The sequence below is a fragment of the Heterodontus francisci genome, chromosome 10 (genome assembly GCF_036365525.1).
Source record: "Heterodontus francisci isolate sHetFra1 chromosome 10, sHetFra1.hap1, whole genome shotgun sequence".
Classification (NCBI taxonomy): Eukaryota; Metazoa; Chordata; class Chondrichthyes; order Heterodontiformes; family Heterodontidae; genus Heterodontus; species Heterodontus francisci.
Window position 1 is genome coordinate 47,140,192 of NC_090380.1, and position 19,225 is coordinate 47,159,416.

At 41.0% G+C, this 19,225-nt stretch overlaps 1 protein-coding gene across 7 annotated transcripts in view; it reads left to right on the forward strand.

Moving 5' to 3' along the window:
• Positions 1 to 19,225, forward strand: part of dmd (dystrophin) — a 1,950,296-nt gene that overhangs the window by 548,740 nt on the left and 1,382,331 nt on the right. For all 7 annotated transcript variants that reach the window (XM_068040560.1, XM_068040554.1, XM_068040555.1 and 4 more), the window contains 2 exons: positions 4,884 to 5,034; positions 11,766 to 11,885. In XM_068040560.1, the coding sequence (XP_067896661.1) occupies positions 4,884 to 5,034; positions 11,766 to 11,885 (271 nt within the window). The remainder of the gene's footprint in view (positions 1 to 4,883; positions 5,035 to 11,765; positions 11,886 to 19,225) is intronic.

The window sequence follows — 19,225 nt, forward strand, 5'->3', positions numbered from 1 at the left end:
AGGAAGACCTTAGAAGCATGATGTGTGATTTTGGATTTGTCAAACACTTCTCTGACCTTTTTGGAGATAATATCAGAATGAGCTGTATCAGAACTGCAAAATACTCTTCATTAAGAATTTTAGATGGCAGTGCCTTTTCACTTGTTAAACTGAGGGACTGATTTGATTTCACAAACATGTTTTTTCTTCATTTAGTTCAAATAGAAGTGGAAGGTAATATCTGCTCTCTGTTGCACTTTTTACATTATATCTAGAGAGAAGATATGAGGAAACTTATGACTTTTTCCTTGTCTTTGCTATTTTGTGTTTTTAAATAGCATATAATTGTATTTTTTTGAATTTCTTCAAGGGATGTGGGCATCACTGGCAAGGTCAGCATTTATTACCAATCACTAATTGCTGTTGAGTGGGTGATGGTGAGCTGCCTTCTTGAGCCACAGCATTCCACATTGTGTAGTTATAGCCACACTGATGTTAGGGAGGAAGTTCCAGGATTTTGACCCAGTGACAGTGAAGGACCAGTGATTTAGTTCCAAGTCAGGATTGTGTGTGACTTAGAGGGGAACTTGCAGATGGTGGTCTTCCCATGTGCCTGCTGCCATTGTTCTCATAGGTTAATGGTAGTATAGTGGTTATGTCACTGGACTAGTAATCCGGAGGCCTAGACAAATTCTTAGAGAGCATGAGCTCGAATCCCACTATGACATCCAGGGAACTTAAATGTAATTAATTGAATAAATCTGGAATAAAAAGCTAGTCTCAGTACAGGTGACAATAGAACTACTGATTATCATGAAAACCATTCTGGTTTACGAACGTCCTTTAAGGAAAGTAACCTGCCATTCTCAGCTGGTCTGTCCTACATGTGATTCCAGGCCCACAGCAATGTGGATGACTCTTAAATGCCCTCCGAAATGGCTAGGGCCATACCAAACTCACGGCTGTGAAAAATGTGTCACCGGCCATGAAATCTCGGGTCCTCCGTGAAATTGGCCGTTTTGCGAACTTCACGTGTTTTAGTGACTGGCACAAGACTCAACTTGCTGACTGGTAGATGAGGGAGGGCTTCTGTTGCAGTTTTGAGAGAAGCAGTCTCAAGTATTAACAGACAAGTGAGAAAGCCAGAATGAGTAAATCAAAACAGCCACAACCATTATTTCAGCACATCGAGTGAAAGAATTTGGGAGCTAAATTCTGCATGCCAATGATGGAATACTGTTTTGTACAAGCTGCAATGTTTCGTTGTGGGCAATGTATCATGGTGAGCAACTGTTCGGCGCCCATTAGAGTCCGAAAGCCAACATAGCAGAAGGATTGCATCCGAAACCACACTGCTGGAAAATGAAGACACACAAAAAAAGCAATGGCCGGAATTTTATGTTTTAAGTCGGTGCAGAGCCCACCTCCGTCAGGCTTGGGGAGCCAGGCCAGGACTTTTCACGCCCCAGGCCCTAATTGGTCTTGGACGGGACTTCCACCTCCTTGAGGCAGGAGGTCCTGCCCAATGGAGCTGCCGGCAGCTCTTTGTCCCAGCAGCATCACTGGGAGTGATAGCCACTGCTGGGACTACACCCAGCCATTGGAGGCAACAGGAAGGATGGCCCCGGAACTCAAGTTAGTTTTTAGGGCCTCGTGGGGACAATTGGTTGGGCCCTGGTGAGGCAATGGGGAGGAGGTCAGTTGGGGGAGGGGGAGTGTTGTGAGTTGGAGGTGGTTGGGGCTTCAGGAGTGGCTCTCCATGAGGCACAGGGTGCCCAATCAGGAGGTCCACCCCCCCAGCTTCCAAGAAGGCCAGGCAGGGTTCTTGAGGCCTTTGCTGTCCACCCGCTGATGGCAAAATACCCACAGTGGTGGGAGGAGGCCCTTAAGTGCCAGTTAATTGGCCACTTAAGGGCCTTAATTGACCTGGGGTGGGCGGGCCATTTTCCGTCGCCACCGCCCCGTGTAAAATTGCAGCGAGGACGGGAGGGGTTCGGGAATGCGCCCCTCCCCTACCTCCCACTGAAATATGCATCCCCCCTCCCGCCACCAGCCTGCTCATTGGGGAGCCATACAATTCCGGCCAGTGATTTCATCTCTTTTTAAGAAATCAGCAGGAAGCTTAGAAAATTGTGAGTTGGTTACAGTGAAACTTGTGGATGCATTTGCAAGTGACAACATACCATTGGAAAAACTTAATCACCTAAACTTGCAGGTACTCATTCAATGTAATGTGCAAAATGGTTGTTGCTTGCCAAGTGCAAATAAAGTACGACAGGACTACCTACTGAAGGTTTTTGTTACACGTGAGGAGATGAAGTCTCAGATTAAGGCATGTGAGTCTTTTGCAATTATTGGTGATGAGTCCACCGATGGGCAATACAACTATGTGCTGCATGCTTTGTTTGATTTTATTTCTGGTAAGGCCTGGTAAGTTTTAAGGCTGAATTTTGTCGTCATGGAACATGGTGGCCATCCCGCACGTGACCCACATGGCCCTGCTGCTGTGATTATGGGGTGAGTGGCCACTTAACCATAATGACAGGGGCCGCTGTTCCCCTCTCCCCCCACCACAATCGCCAGTGGGGGGCATTGGCGACACCGTGAACAGAGTCACCTGTGCTGGAGCAAGTACTGGCGCCATCTTTAAAAGGCTGCCAGCCCTGCGAACAGTGTATCCAAATGCATAATTGCCCCCTTCCCCCCCATCCATAAAATTATGCAGAGTTGATCCCTTCCCCATCTCAGTGGCGCCAGCTTCTCATGGACGGAAAGTGAAGGCATGCAAGTGCTGCACATCAAGCTCAAGATTGGGAACGGATGGTAAGATTGTGGCAAATTACATTCAAATGGATGCAAAGAGTTACTTATCATATTTAAAGTAGGGTCCTGTCGCAGAGCAGCGGAGGTGCTGCACGGAGCTTCGCTGCCCCCGGGAAGATTGGTACCAGCAATCCCAGTGTCTGGTTCCATGATGGTCTCTGGCGCTCCTATTCTCCAATCCCCCCAGCCATGAAACCTGACACCTGACGTCAGGAGCAGAACAAGATCTAACCCTTAATTTCTCTTGTCAGTGAGCTGTGGAAAAGCACGTTTGGTAAAGTCGACAAACTGGTCAGCTACGTTAAAAATATCTTCAAACACTGTCCTAGCTGCAAACTTCGATACAGGGAACACATTGCAAATACGGCTAAAATAGCTGAAATTGGGGAACATAACATTGCCTTTCCTCCAGAGCCAGTAACTACACGTTGGAATTCTTGGTTTCAGAATCATGCAGCTCACCTGAAATACTACTCGGACTTCATTTCAGAAGAGCTCACAGTGACATCAAAAACATATGTTTTAATAGACATTGTAGCCCTTCTAAACAGTGCTCAGCTTAACATGGAGGTTCAGTTTTCTGACCAGAATGCGATATAACTGATGGATTTAATCACTTGGTTTGAATCTTGACATGTTGCAATCCACAAAGCTTACAATAAATTAATGGATGCACTGTTCTGGGCTGAAACACAATCAAACGACTAACACTCCGATGATGCTGAATTAAATGTCTGTGCCCAGCAGGTGTTTTCTTGTATGGGGAAGATACTCAAACCATATTACCGCTACGGGGAAGAGTCAAGTGGTGAAGAAAAAGTATCTCAGAAGTTTCAACAACCTTCTGAGGCATTCCTGAAAGCTTTCTGTATATTTGACCCTGCACAAATGCACCTGTTGATGGTGGATTTAACCTCATTTGGTGTAATTCCTGGCTTTGACCAGAACTGTAGGCTGGAGATTCCTGCTTGGAAAAGCATTGCAAAATAAGCTGATTGTACTCTGTCTGTGCTGCAGTTTTGGAACTCTGTGGAAAGCAGAATCCCCAGCTAGCATGACACTGTCTGACAATTCAAACAATCTCTCTAGATGCGGAAGCACTGTGTCTAAATGCTGATAGGTGTTCACAACGCAGAGACAGGGAATGAAGAAAGAGATGGTTTCAGTTTGCTCCATGGTCACATTCAGCCACTGACTTCAGTGAATAAAGAATGTGACCTGTTTATAGTCAGCTTTTTACAATAATTTTTGAGTATACAATAAATACCAGTTGAAACCAGAAACCTCCCTCCTCTTTGTGTTTGTTTTAAATGGATCATTTTCCTGGTTTGTTGCGACACAGTGAAATTTATGATTTCAATATGCGAAATCGTGAAATTCACTATTCTTAAAATGCTGTGAGCATGAAATTTGAAAAATTTGACTGTGAATTTGGTAGGGCTCTAGAAATAGCCCAGCAAGCTACTCAGCTGTATCAAACTGCTACAGTGATCAAACCAAGAAAATCTCTGTGGAAGAAAAGGATCATTAATAACTTCTTCAACTCATGATCCAGTGGGGATATGCAACACAAATAGTGGCTTTTTATGTTGTGAATAAATAAGTTGTGCTTCATTTGGGTTGTTTGTGGTTTTGCTAGCCTCTTAAAAGTAGATTTCCATTGTTACAAATCGTGGACGATCAGATGCACTTTGGGTCAGATGTGTGCACAGGTGGTATTTACAATTCCTTGACTTGTGGAGTTGAGTATGTCTGTATTCTGCAACTGTGAAAGTGAGTGTTAATAGGGGTAAATGCAACTGTGTTTTCTGACAATTGAGAGATGGCGACAAGGAGGTGGAATTGAAGGTTTGCATTTTACTTTGCAATTACCAGTCATTTTTGACCAGTGGAGCTGAATTCATCTTTAAGAGTAGTAGCCAGTATTTTAAGAAATACTGCAGAAATAAAATTTGGTTTAGTGCAACTGTGAATAAAACTGCATTAAAAGTTAGTTTTATAAAAAAAAAGTCTCTCAATTTTTAAAATTGTCTTTGTTTTAATTGAGGCAAAATTAGGATAATTCATTTCCTTGTTTCTAGGTTACATGAAGTGCTAATGGATCTTCAGCAGCAACAGCTGAAGCATTTAGCTGATTGGTTAACAAGTACAGAGGACAGAATTCACCAAATGGAGGCACAACCCCTTGGACCAGATCTGGAAGCTTTAAAACAACAAGTGGAAGAACATAAAGTGAGTACTTGTTCTTCTGTATCTGTGCACAAAAAGTGAGCTTTGCCCAAACAGGTAGTGCTTCCAATAAAGCTTCAAAAAACTGTTTTATCTATGCGAGTTAAGTCTCCTTAAATGGGGAGAAGTGGAACCAGCAGAGAACTCCGTGCCTAATTTACTTTGCAGGTTCCACTCTCATTGATAATGACAATGTAAATTTTATATGGATACACAGTGGATTATCGATGATATGCTGATCAAGTGGCCCTCAGGACGAGAGAGACAAAAGTTGCACCTTATTTCCAGAACTTCTACGGCATGTCTGGGAGCATTTTGTTTTAAAAGCTGAAGTAGGATTAACACTAAAGTCTAGCTGGTTTTATCAACACCACAGAAAGTTGACAATTATGAGCTGAAACCTAGCTTTGGCTTCCCATTCCTTTCCTTGATTATCTCCTTCGCCCAAGGCACCTGTTGATGCCTCTCTAGAAACAACTATCCTAATTGCCCATCCTACACTCACCAACCTTCTTGGGTAGCGTTTCCTCTAGGAGCTAATCTCACTACCCTCTTTCCTGTCCCGCTTGCCCCGCCCACCATTGCCCTTCAAACTCTGCCAATGGGTCAACAATTACTGCCTTTTCCAGCATTTCCCCCCAAAATATCATTCACGCTCAAACAAGGCCCTTGCCAACCAACAAATGTTGTCTGTGATAACATTTTACAACCTGACTTTGACAGAAATGTGGCTTATGTATGGTAGCACCTTACCCTTTATTGAAGCCTCTCTGCATGGTTATACTTCCGAGCACCCTGGCCTGCTCAAATGGCCTTGGTGCTGGTGTGGCCTTTATTACTGAATCACACCTTTTAGTTTAGTTTTAGTTTAGAGATACAGCACTGAAACAGGCTCTTCGGCCCACCGAGTCTGTGCCGACCATCAACCACCCATTTATACTAATCCTATACTAATTCCATATTCCTATCACATCCCCACCTGTTCCTATATTTCCCTACCACCTACCTATACTAGGGGCAATTTATAATGGCCAATTTACCTATCAACCTGCAAGTCTTTGGCATGTGGGAGGAAACCGGAGCACCCAGAGGAAACCCATGCAGACACAGGGAGAACTTGCAAACTCCACACAGGCAGTACCCAGAATTGAACCCGGGTCGCTGGAGCTGTGAGGCTGCGGTGCTAACCACTGCGCCACTGTGCCGCCCTATTTTATTCTACGTCTACTCCTCTGATACCTTTTTCTCCTTCAAAACCTCACGTTCTTAACCCCCTCAACTCTTTTGAAATCCTCATTCTTGTTCTGCCACCCCAAGCCTGATCCCAAGTTTCTCACTCAAGATAACCTCATTCCTTTCCTCTCTTGGCCTCTACACTGTGACTCCTCCTTCTTGGTGATTTCAATCTTGATCTTGACTCACCTTGCCCTCTCTTCATATCATTGTCCTACGGTCTTCCCTAATTCTCTCTTTCTATATCAGCCCTCCTACTCATACTTGTGGCTGCCCGCTCAACCTTGCCATCTCAAGTGACCCTTCTACCCCACTGGTCTCGATCACAGCCATGGTAATCTCCAAGCACTTCCTTGTATTCTTCACAACCTACATTCCCCTACCCACTTTTATCCCCACTTCCTCTGTATCCACCTTAAGGGAAAAAAACTCTTCCAATTCAGTAATAATTGCACTTTCATGCTGTCAACTGCCTATCTTTTTGGCCTCCATTCACCAAATACTTCTGCAGCTGCCACTCTTTTCAAATATTCATTACCTTCCACCTTTCTTGCTTTTATCCTGGTGGTTTCCCCACCCACCCTCCCCTGCATTATGGGCCCCGCAGCAATTTTGCAACTGTTGTGGGGAAGGTGTTAGAATCAATCATTTAAGGAGGTTATACTGGGCACTTATAAAAACTCAAGATAATTGGGAATAGTCAGCATGGTTTTGTGAAAGGGAAATCATGTTTAACCAATTTGTTGGAGTTATTTGAAGGAGTGACCTGTGCTGTGGGTAAAGGGGAGCTCGTTGACGTACTGTACTTGGATTTCCATAAGGCATTTGACAAGGTGCCACATAAAAGGTTATTGCACAAGTAGGAACTCATGGTGTAGGGGGTAACATATTAGCATGGATAGAAGATTGGCTGGCTGGCAGAAAACAGAGGATACATAGACCGGAAGGTATGGTGGTAAATGAACAATGGGAAACATTTAAAGAAACAATTCAACGTGTTCAGCAAAAGTACATTCCGTTCAAAAACAAACTCATCCAGAAAGACCCATCCGTGGCTCACTCAGGACATTAAGGAGGGTATTAGACTAAAAGAAGATGCTTGCAATGTTGCAAAAAATAGTAGTAAGTCTGAGGATTGGGAGTGTTTTAGAAACCAGCAAAGGACCACCAAAAAGTTGATAAAAATGGAAAAAATAGAATGAGAGTAAACTAGCCAGCAATAAAAAAACTGATTGTAAGAGCTTTTATAAGAACATAAAAAGGAAGAGAGTAGCTAAAGTAGATGTTGGTCCCTTAGCGGCAGAGAAAGGAGAAATCATCATGGGGACTGAGGAAATGGCAGAGGCATTGAACACGTATTTTGTGTCTGTCTTCACAGTAGAAGACACAAGTTCCATACCAGAAATAGGCAGTAATCTAAAGGCTAAAAAGAGTGAGGAAATTAAGGATATTGATATCAGTCGAGAAAAAGTATTGGAGAAACTTGAGAGAGTAAAATCTGACAAGTCCCTGGGACCAGATGGCCTACATCCTAGGGTTCTAAAAGAGATAGCTACAGAGATAGTGGATGCGCTGGCTATGATTTTCCAGAATTCCTTAGATTCAGGAAGGGTCCCGTCAGATTGGAAGTTGCTGAATGTTAAACTGCTTGTCACAAAAGGAGGTAGAGAGAAACAGGTAACTGCAGGCCAGTTAGCCTAACATCAGTCATTGGGAAGATGCTGGAAACTATTATTAAGGAAGTCTTAACATTGCACTTGGAAAAGCATAGTATGATTAGAACAAGTCAGCATGGTTTTACTAAAGGGAGATCCTGTTCGACAAATTTATTAGAGTTTTTGAGGATGTAACTAGTAGGGTAGATAAAGGGGAACCAGTAGATGTATTACACCTGGATTTTCAAAAGTCATTCGATGAGGTGCAACATAAAAGATTAACAGGCAAGATAAGGGCTCATGGTGTTAGGGGTAATGTATTAGCATGGATAGAGGATTGGTTAACAGACAGGAAGCAGAGAGTGAGCATAAATGGGGCATTTTCAAGTTGGCAGGCAGTGAATAGTGGGGTGCCGCTAGGATCAGTGCTGGGGCCTCAGCTATTTACACTCTATATTAATGACATGATGAAGATACAGAGAGTAATGTACCTAAGTTTGCTGATGATACAAAGGCCGGTGGAAAGGTAAGCTGCGGGGAGGATGTAAAGAGGCTGCAAAGAGATTTAGACAGATAAATTGAGTGGGCAACAAGGTGGAAAATGGAATCTAATGTAGGGAAGTGTGAAGTTGTTCACTTTGGTCATAAAAACAGAAAAGCAGAACATTTTTTAAAAGGTGTGAAACTGGTAAGTGTTGAAGTTCAGAGAGACTTGGAGTATTCGTACAAGGAACGCACAAAGTTAACATGCAGGTGCAGCAGGCTATTAGGAAGACAAATAGCATGTTGGCCTTCATTGCAAGGGGATTGGATCACAGGAATAAAGAAGTCTGACTAAAATTGTACAGGGCTTTGGTGAGACTGCACCTAGAATACTGTGTGCAGTTTTGGTCTCCACATTTAAGAAAGGATATACTTGCACTGGAGGCAGTGCTGTGAAAATTTACTAAATTGGTCCCTGGGATGAGGGGGCAATCTAATTGAGAAATGTAAGATTCTGAAAGGGCTTGATGGGGTCGAAGCTGAGAGATTGCTCCCACTGGTCAGGGAACCTAGAACATGGGGACACAGTCTCAGGATAAGGAGTCAATCATTCAGGACTGAGATGAGGAGAAATCACTTCATTCAAAGGGTTGTGAATCTTTGGAACTCTCTACCCCGGAGGGTTGTGGATGCTTCATCATTGAATACATTTAAGGCTGGGATAGATAGATTTTTGGTCTCGCAGGGAATCAAGAGATATGGGGAGCAGGCAGGAAAGTGGAACTGAAGCCCAAGATCAGCCATGATCGTATTGAATGGCAGAGCAGACTTGATGGGCCATATGGTCTACTTCTGCTCCTATTTCTTGTGTTCTTGTATGCATAAATGAGTCCTTTTCTGATTGGCAGGATGTGACGAGTGGAGTCCTGCAGGGATCTGTGCTGGGGCCTCAACTTTTTACAATTTATATCAATGACTTAGATGAGGGGAGCAATGGCATGGTAGGTAAATTTGCAGATGACACAAAGATAGGTAGGAAAGTATGTTGTGAAGAGGACATAAGCAGCTTGCAGACCAACACAGATAGGTTGAGTGAGTGGGCAAAAATCTGGCAGATGGAATATAATGTGGGAAAATGTGAAGTTGTTCACTTTGCTGGAAGAATAAAAAAGCAGAGTATTACTTAAACGGAGAACAACTGCAGAATTCCGAGGTGCAGAGGAATCTTGGCATGTCATAACATCCAAGGCTATGGGCCAAGTGCTGGCAAATGGGATTAGGTAGACAGGTCAGGTGTCTTTAATGCATTGGTGCAGACTCGTTGGGCCGAAGGGCCTCTTCTGCACTGTATTATTCTGTGATTCTGTGATACTGTATGAGTCACATAAAGTTAGTATGCAGGTACAGAAAGTAATAAAGAAGGCTAATGGAATGCTATCCTTTATTATGAGAGGAATAGAAAATAAAACTAAGGATGTTATGCTTCAGTTATACAGGGCATTGGTGAGACCACATCTCGAATACTGTGTGTAGTTTTGGTCTCCTTATTTAAGGAAGGATGTAAATGCGTTGGAGGCAGTTCAGAGGAGCTTTACTAGTTTGAAACCTGGAATGAGCGGGTTGTCTTATGAGGAAAAGTTGGACAGACTGGGCATGTTTTCACTGGAGTTTAGAAGAGTGAGGGGAGACTTGATTGAAGTATATAAGATCCTGAATGGTCTTGACAAGGTGGATGTGGAAAGGATGTTTCCTCTTGTGAGTGAGTCCAGAACAAGGGGGCACTGTTTTAAAACACTGCCCTTTTAGGACAGAGATGAGGAGAAATTTTTTCTCTGTGGGTTGGACAACTTTGAACTCTCTGTCTCAGAAGGTGGTGGAAGCGGGGTCATTGAATATTTTTAAGGTGAAGCTATATTCTTGTTAAACAAGGGAATCAAGGGTTAGCAGGGGTAGATGTGAGTGTGGAATTCGAAACACAAACAGATCAGCCATGATAGTATTGAATGGCGGAGCAGGCTCGAGGGGCAGAATGGCTCCTAATTCGTATGTTCGTGTGACACTATACGGCCTCCCCTTCCTTTCATTATCCCACTCTTCTAAAACTCGCCCTGAACCATTCTATCCTTGCAGACTGTTTCAAACTCTCTAATCAGGTTTTTACTCCTGCTCCAGTGCTGAAATTGTTCTAATCAGTTTTACAAATGACATCACCTGTGACTGTGGTGCACTGTTCTCCCTAAACCTCTCTGCCTCTCCACCTTACTTTCCTTCTTTAAAATCCTCCTCCGATTATCCCTTTTTGGCTCAGCTTCGGCTTTTGTTTGATCATGCCTCGAAAGCACATTGGGATATTTTTCTATGTTAAAGGTGCCGTATAATTGCAACTTGTTTTGATGGTGGCTCCTTATCTCCAGAACTGTTGTTACCAAGAAAATGTGGAAGTCCACATTAATAAATATTGCTGGCATTAACATTGTTTCTGACTACTGCCTTTACAAATCCAGCATCTGTCTCAACTAATTAAACCTGTAATAGGCATTGACATTCAGATGTATCTCAGAGGACAATAAATCACAATTCTTTTCTGTTGGTATTTTTGAAACACTTAAAGCAAATGGTTTAGTATCTCATGAAAGTGATCAGAAAAACTGTAGAGTTTGTGTTTGGCAGCAGTTAACACCCTATGATAATTTAATACCTCAGATTACCTTTGTGGGACAGTGGAACTTTTTCATTGTCTCAGCTGTTATACAAGATGACATGGTTGTAAAATGTTTCATGGAACCTGAGGCACATTTTGAGATTATCCTTACAGAAAATGTTCAAATCTGATGAAAATTCACTGAGATCAACTGGAAAAATTGTGACCTAAAAGGAAATGTAAGACAAAGTCTAGTTGCCCTGTGTATGACTTCTGTTGAACAGCAGTGCCCTAGTTTGTGCAATGCATTAAATGAACATTTTCTTTTCATCTGAAGGTGCTGCTTAAGCAAAAGAATAAATATATTTTTTCCTATTACATATCCTAAGTAAAACCTCTGTTCAGGTCGAGGTCCATGGGTTTCTAAAGGAAGGTAACGCTAAATGCAGCATTGAGTACGGAATGTGGACATGATCAGGCCTCCTGAGGTTCAATTAGAGGTAGATTATCGAACCAGAGGCAAAATCTCTGATCCATGCTTTCCAAGGCAGACCAGTGTAAATGTAAAACTGCAGAACCTGTGTTCACTAAATTATTCCTCATTTTGATGAGCACACAACCACACAGAAGAAAATTGTGTCTTTTTTTATTCTAACTACAAATCAATAAATCTGATACATTCCAGGAAATGTCTTCATTCATGATTATTTGTTCCCATATAGGTACTTCAAGAAGACCTGGAGCAAGAACAAGTACGTGTCAACTCTCTGACACATATGGTGGTGGTAGTTGATGAGAGCAATGGAGAAAATGCCACTGCTGCTCTGGAGGAAGAGCTCCAGGTAAGAACTGTTGATATCCAGTGACAAATAATGTAGCAGCTCAAACAGGACGTTATCAAAGCTATAATTCATCATTTCTTGCCCATGAGTCTTTACCTAGGGAGAAATCTCATACTGAAATGTGATTTATAATTAAGTTATTTGAAGGATTTTTTTTTATTTGCAATAGAGAATGCTGTCAAGCATAGAACCAGTAATTGGAAAACAAAACAAAATGCACTTTAATGTAACTAAACATCTTGAGACCCTTCCCAAGGAGAAGAGATGTTGAGAAGAAGTTAGAAGAATTGGGGGAGATGGCCGATGGCATGAAAAAGCAAATTAAAGGTGGCTTTTGAAACTGAGATATAGAAAAGTGGAGGGGTTTAAAGATAGAATTTAATTGCTCACAATGATAGAGGGAAGGAGGAGAATCACTTAGAACAGATTCAGAAGAGCAGAGGGTGCTGAGTTAGGGTGGAGTAATGCTAACCAAGGATTTATAACTAAAGTGGAGGATTTTGAAACAATGTGCTGGTGGACTGGAAGACAGTGAAGGTCAGTGAGGTTTGTAGTAAGATATGAACAGGATTTAGTGCAACATAAAATATAGTCAGAAAACAGAAACAGAAACTAACTCTGAAACAGAAGCTGGAAAAACATATCCAGGTTTCTGGAAAAACTGACACTGGGTTGGAACCAAAGAAAAGAAGATCAGGCAGAACAGCCAGATGAGGCAGATCAGGCAGGACTGGAGCGTCGGCAAGCCAAAGAAAGTGAAGACTGAATCCAGGAGCTCTTTTTGTTACTTAAAGTAGCCGACTAACCACTAATTTGCCATATATATATAGAGAGAGACTGTAATCTGTCTGCTGCTTCATGTTTAATTTATGTTGGTTTTGGCTCAAGTGCTAAAGTAAAATTTATAAAAGTGAAATCCTGTCCATTTAGTTTGGTTTGGTTTCCTAAATTGGGGTCAATCGGTGGATTTGATTGTTTTGGTTTGTTGGTAGCCTCCACGGGGATCATAACAGTTCTGTTTCTTTGGGGTAGATCATTTGTCGCTGCCTTGGGCATCCTTGAAGCCTCTGACATGATTTGAAATGCACAGTACCAAATCAATTTAACATCACATGGATTCCCAGTTAAATTTATGCCACAGCTGCCCCGTTTCTTCTCAAATCATTCTTCCTCTGACTTGGATTCCATTAACTCAGGAAGGATCTTCTATTGTTTTGGTTCTTTTGTTTTGTTTATTAAAAAAAATTAAGATGCTGTTGCAATTTCACAACTAAAATCTCAATCATGCTTTCTGAACAACGTGCAATGACGATCTCTGCAGTGCTAATAACTATTAGAGTATTGTTGCTCCGTTCCTGCAGTGCATTCTGTATGTTGTCATTCTATATAATTGGCTTATTACAGCCGTTTTTTCACTTGTCAACAGACATTCGGTTCAAGGTAGAGCAAGTGCTGGCTACAGTATGCCATTCAACATGTAAAGCAGAAAAATACAATGCAATGTCACTTTCCAGATTATGATATAGTATTACACAGAATGCACACACAAGTCTCCTCCCTTCCCATTTTGTCTAACCATATTAGCATATCACCAATACAGCAGTGCGTTTTTAGGAAATGTTAGTGGATTTAAATTGTGAATGAATGACGGACTAATATTTGCCATTTTGAATCTCCTTTTGACGTTTCTTCTATTGAGTCTTCTGTATTGGAGTCCAGGGAACTGGTCTTGGTTCAGATACTTGGATATGGTTGGTTTGGCTATAAACCAGTTTATTAAACCAATGAATTATGGATTAGTTTGGATTTCTTAGCAAGATTTATACTGTTCCTTTTCAGTATCAATGCTACCAATTGGAATAAAAGTGCAGACACATTTTGTTGCAGCTACCTTGTTACTTACATTAAATTTGGAGACTTTACCTACCTGCAGGATAATAGTGAGCTATGAATCAATATTCCCTGAAAAGTGAAAGCTCAATATATGTGCTTGGTGTCAGAAGAGAATTATCTACTGACCAGCTATGAAGCGTATACCTGGTTGGGAAATGCACAATGTGATACGGTTGAGTAAAGTCTTGCCGGTTTGCTGAGGTAAAACAACTGTTAAGCCAATATGATTTGTTGAATGTTAATTTTCTTGGGTCCACTGACTGGAGATCTGAATTAATATTTTTTTAAAAGTCAGGTGGCACAGTAGCGCAGTGGTTAGCACCGCAGCCTCACAGCTCCAGCGACCCGGGTTCAGTTCTGGGTACTGCCTGTGCGGAGTTTGCAACTTTTCTCTGTGTCTGCGTGGGTTTCCGCCGGGTGCTCCAATTTCCTCCCACAGCCAAAGACTTGCGGGTTAATAGGTAAATTGGCCATTGTAAATTGCCCCCAATGTAGGTAGGTGGTAGGAGAATGGTGGGGATGTGGTAGAGAATATGGGGTTAATGTAGGATTAGTATAAATGGGTGGTTGTTGGTCAGCACAGACTCGGTGGGCCGAAGGGCCTGTTTCAGTGCTGTATCTCTAAATAAATAAATAAATACAAATAAAAAAAGACATTTAAAACAGGATGACTGCTAGCAGCTTAAGATGATCACCTAGTTTGCAGCACTGTATCCCACATTGCAAAGGACTGTGAGGAGGAAGATGAAATATCTGTGCATTTCCCAGCAAGAACCAAAACCCAGAAAGTTTAAGGGAACTGTTTATTCTCTTTTTGCAAAAAGAAACAATACTGCTAAATGCTATGTTTTGAATCACTGAGTGACTGTCATGTGATAAGCCCCTCTCTATCTGTGGCTTGAAGTTGGTGTTTTCTCTGCAGCTGGACTCTGACATGAGCAGACCCCAAGTGGGGGTCTCTCTGTCTGTCTGTCTCTTTCTCCATTCCAGCTTGAAAGCTTTCAAATCCTGCTTGTTGACTGACCACCTTTTGCATATTCTGGCTACAATCAGAAACCCCGTTGGAGGAAATCATCTGCATTGCTGTTTGTAAGAGACCAACCGAACCAGTTATCTACCTCTTCAAACTAAAAGCCTCAGGACCACAAAATTTACCTAGAAGCCAGACAAATCACCAAACCCACAGATTGTATACCTTTTTTCTATGCACTCTAACTCAACCTTTCCTCACTCTGTAACCTGTTTATGTGCGTGTAAACCTCTAATGTGTGTGTCAGAGCAAAAGTTAGCGCATTGTTTATTATTTTATTAGTTCAGTTTAGGTACAATAAAATCCCTCATAAGTTAACCTCTTAATTTGTTAGCTCATAAAAACCTGTCCGATTGGTTCTTGTTATGATCATAGCAAGTAAGTCAACAAACACCGACTGAATTGATCAGTACAACTACCTTAACAAAGAATTAAACCTGTTGTAGTCTAACAAGGAGAGGGAAAAGAAGGAAGCCCTTCAACCCATCCTCACTTGACCATAAACACAGCAGGATGCAAGATGACATAGATTGGAACCTGAATATTGAAGGGTACATGGGCATTTAGAAAGGACAGGAAGCAAGTCACTTGTGAGAGTGGTGTACAGGCCACCTAACATTAACCAACTGTAGGACGGGGTATAAAGGAAGAAATAATGGCAGCTTGTCAGAAAGGTACAGCGATAATTATGGGGGATTTTAACCTACATATAGACTGGAAAAATCAGATGGGCAGAGGTAGCCTAGATGAGAAGTACATAGAATGTTTTTGGGATAATTTCTTGGAACAATATGTTCTGGAGCCAACCAGAGAGCAGGTTATACTAGAAATAGTAATGTGCAATGAGATAGGATTAATTGATAACCTCATAGTTAAGGCATACATAGGTAGAAGCAATCATAATATGATTGAATTTTACATTCAGTTTGAGGGAGACAAGAGTGGGTCCAAGACTAGTATTTTACATTTAAATAAAGGCAATTATGGGGACAGGAAAGCAGAGCTAGCTAAAGTGAGCTGGCAAATTAGCTTAAGGGATAGGTCACTATAGATGCAGCGGCAGACATTTAAGGGGATATTTCAGAATACAAAGAATAGATACATTTCAATGAGAAAGAAAAATTCCAAGAGTGGGACCCGCCATCCTTTAATTAAGTTCAAACTTAAAGAAAAAGCCTATGTTTGCACAAAGATGGGAGGCAGGTTAGAAGATTGGACAGAATATAAAAAACAGCAAAGAATGACTAAAAGATTGATAAGGAAGGTAAAATTAGAGTACAAGAGAAAGCTAGCTACAAATATAAAGACAGATAGTACGAGTGTCTATAGATATTTAAAAAAGAAGTTAACAAAGTGAGCGTTGGTCCTATAGAAAGTGAGTCTGGAGAATTAATAATGGATAGTAAGGAGATGGCAGATGAATTGAACAGGTATTTTGCATCGGTCTTCACTATTGAGGATACAAGTAACATCCCAGTATTATCTGTGTCAGGAAATGGAACGGAGGGAGGAACTCAAGAAATTTACAATAACCAGGGAATTGGTATTGAACAAATTGTTGGAGCTGCGGGCAGACAAGTCCCCGGGTCCTGATGGACTTCATCCTAGGGTCTTAAAAGAAGTGGCTAGTGAGATAGTTGATGCGTTAGTTTTAATTTTCCAAAATTCCCTAGATTCGGGGAAGGTTCCTTTAGATTGGAAAATAGCGAATGTAACTCCTTTATTCAAAAAGGGAGAGAGACAGAAACAGGAAACTATAGGCCAGTTAGCTTAACATCTGTCTGAGGGAAAATGTTAGAAGCTATTATTAAAAACGTTATAGCAGGGCATTTTGAAAAATTCACGGTAATCAGGCTGAGTCAACATGGTTTTGTGAAAGGGAAATCATGTTTAACCAATTTATTGGAGCTCTTTGAGGGAGTTACATGTGCTGTGGATAAAGGGGAACCGGTGGATGTATTGTACTTATATTTCCTGAAGGCATTTGATAAGGTGCCATATTAAAGATTATTGCAGAAAATAAAAGCTCATAGTGTAGGGGGTAACATATTGACATAGATAGAAGATTGGCTAGCTAACAGGAAACAGAGAGTAGGCATAAATGGGTCATATTCTGGTTGGCAAGATGTAACGAGTGGTGTGCCACAGGGATCTCTGCTGGGTCCTCAACTTTTTACAATTTATATAAATTGCTTCGATGAAGGGACCAAAGGTATGATTGCTAAATTTGCTGATGACAGAAAGATAGGTAGGAAAGTAACTTGTGAAGAGGACATAAGGGGGCTACAATGGGATATCGATAGGTTAAGTGAGTGGGCAAAGATCTGGCAAATGGAGTATAATGTGGGAAAGTGTGAAATTGTCCACTTTGGCAGGAAGAATAAAAAAGGAACATATTATCTAAATGGTGAGAGATTGCAGAGCTCTGAGATGCAGTGAAGTGATTTATGACTTTAACCCCTTATAGGGACTAAACCAAATCTGGAGTACATCCCTCTGAATCTCCTTTCATTAAGTTCAAACGAGACAAATTCTTATAGAAACTTATTTGGGTCCAAAGAATTGAACTAGCTTTCCCTCAAAGGAAGAAAACTAACAGAGAATGTTATCATCTTTTGGATAGCCTATTTTTAATAATTATGATTAAGTCATAAATATCCCAGATATTATAAGGATCTGGGAAACTCTCTTCAATATGTATCTCTCCACCTAAAGAGACATAGAGAGGGGACTCTTGTAGTTGTATGCAGAATGCTACATGAGACGATTTATTAACTTTCATATATTCATTAAAGAATTTAACATGTAATAAACTTCTTAAGTGGATAAGTTTATCACAATATCAAATATTACTAAGAGATGTAACACATAATCTTATTTCTAACGTAAAATCCAAAAGTTTAACCTTGCTAATGTTGCAGCAAAATATCTTAGAATATCCATCAAAATTTAAAGTAAACTTTTACCTTAAATTCCCTGAGTAAACCATGGGGTGAGAAGTATTGTTTGAGGAACTCAATACTTCTAATTTTCACTTCAAGATAGCCTCCTGTTTATACTGTTTCTCAGGGGTCATATGACCTTTTAGCATATAGGTGTTACCTTTCTGTGTGCGTTTTTCTTTCTTTCAAGATCCATATTTGGTAGTATCATTAACTAACATCTCCACAATGTTTTACTGCAATTTCCCTGCTCTTGAAGTTGTGAGCATTTATCTGGTCAATATGTTTCTGATTGTTTTTACTTGACCTTTTGTTCCTGTAAGTCTATTTTATTGTTTTATTATCTATAATTGTGTTTTATGGTAGGTTGAACCCTCTTTGTGGGTCAATCTGCATACATTTACCAAGACCATCAATTAATTACATTTATGGCTACCTTTCACAGGATATTTCAATGTGTGTGTTTATCTTCCAAATTCTTGGAAACAAATATTCTATTCTAATAGGGACCTTGGAATTTTTTAACTCCACTTTCTTAAAGGGGAATGTCAGTGAGTCTTGAAAACTGCGCATTTATTCAATCTTTAATTCTAAAAGGTATAATATATTAATTATGTATAAATGCTACCTAATTAAGCCTATTATGCCTATATTCCATCACAGCAGAGGGATCTGGGTGTCCTAGTGCATGAATTGTAAAAGGTTAGTATGCAGGTACAGCACGTAATTAGGAAAGCTAATAGAATGTTATCGTTTATCGCAAGGGGAATTGAGTACAAAGGTAGGGAGGTTATTGGTGAGACCACATCTGGAGTACTATGTACCAGTACTGGTCTCCTTTTTTAAGGAAGGATGTAAATGTGTTGAAGACAGTACAGAGAAGGTTTACTAGACTAATACCTGGAATGGGTGGGCTGTCTTATGAGGAAAGATTGGACAGGCTAGGCGTGTATCTGCTGGAATTTAGAAGAGTAAGAGGCAACTTGATTGAAACATATAAGAATCTGAGGGGTCTTGACAGGGTGGATGTGGAAAGGATGTTTCCCCTTGTGGGAGAATCTAGAACTAGGGGTCACTGTTTAAAAATAAGGTGTCACCCATTTAAGACAGAGGTGAGGAGAAATTATTTCTCTGAGGGTGGTGAGTCTTTGGAATTCTCTTCCTCAAAAGGCAGTGGAAGCAGAGTCTTTGAATATTTTTAAAGCAGATAGATTCTTGATAAGCAAGGGGATGGAAGGTTTTCGGGGGTAGGTGGAAATGTGGAGTAATCAGTTCAGCCATGAACTTATTGAATGGTGGAGCAGGCTCGAAGGGCCGAGTGGCCTACTCCCGCTCCTAATTCGTATGTTTATAAATTGAACCTCTGACCTCTGCACAACAACTTCCATGTCTCAAGCCATATTTAGAGAAGAACTCACCAAATTTTGCACAGGTAAATACCTATTTAAAAAAAGATCAGTGAATCCTACTGTAAT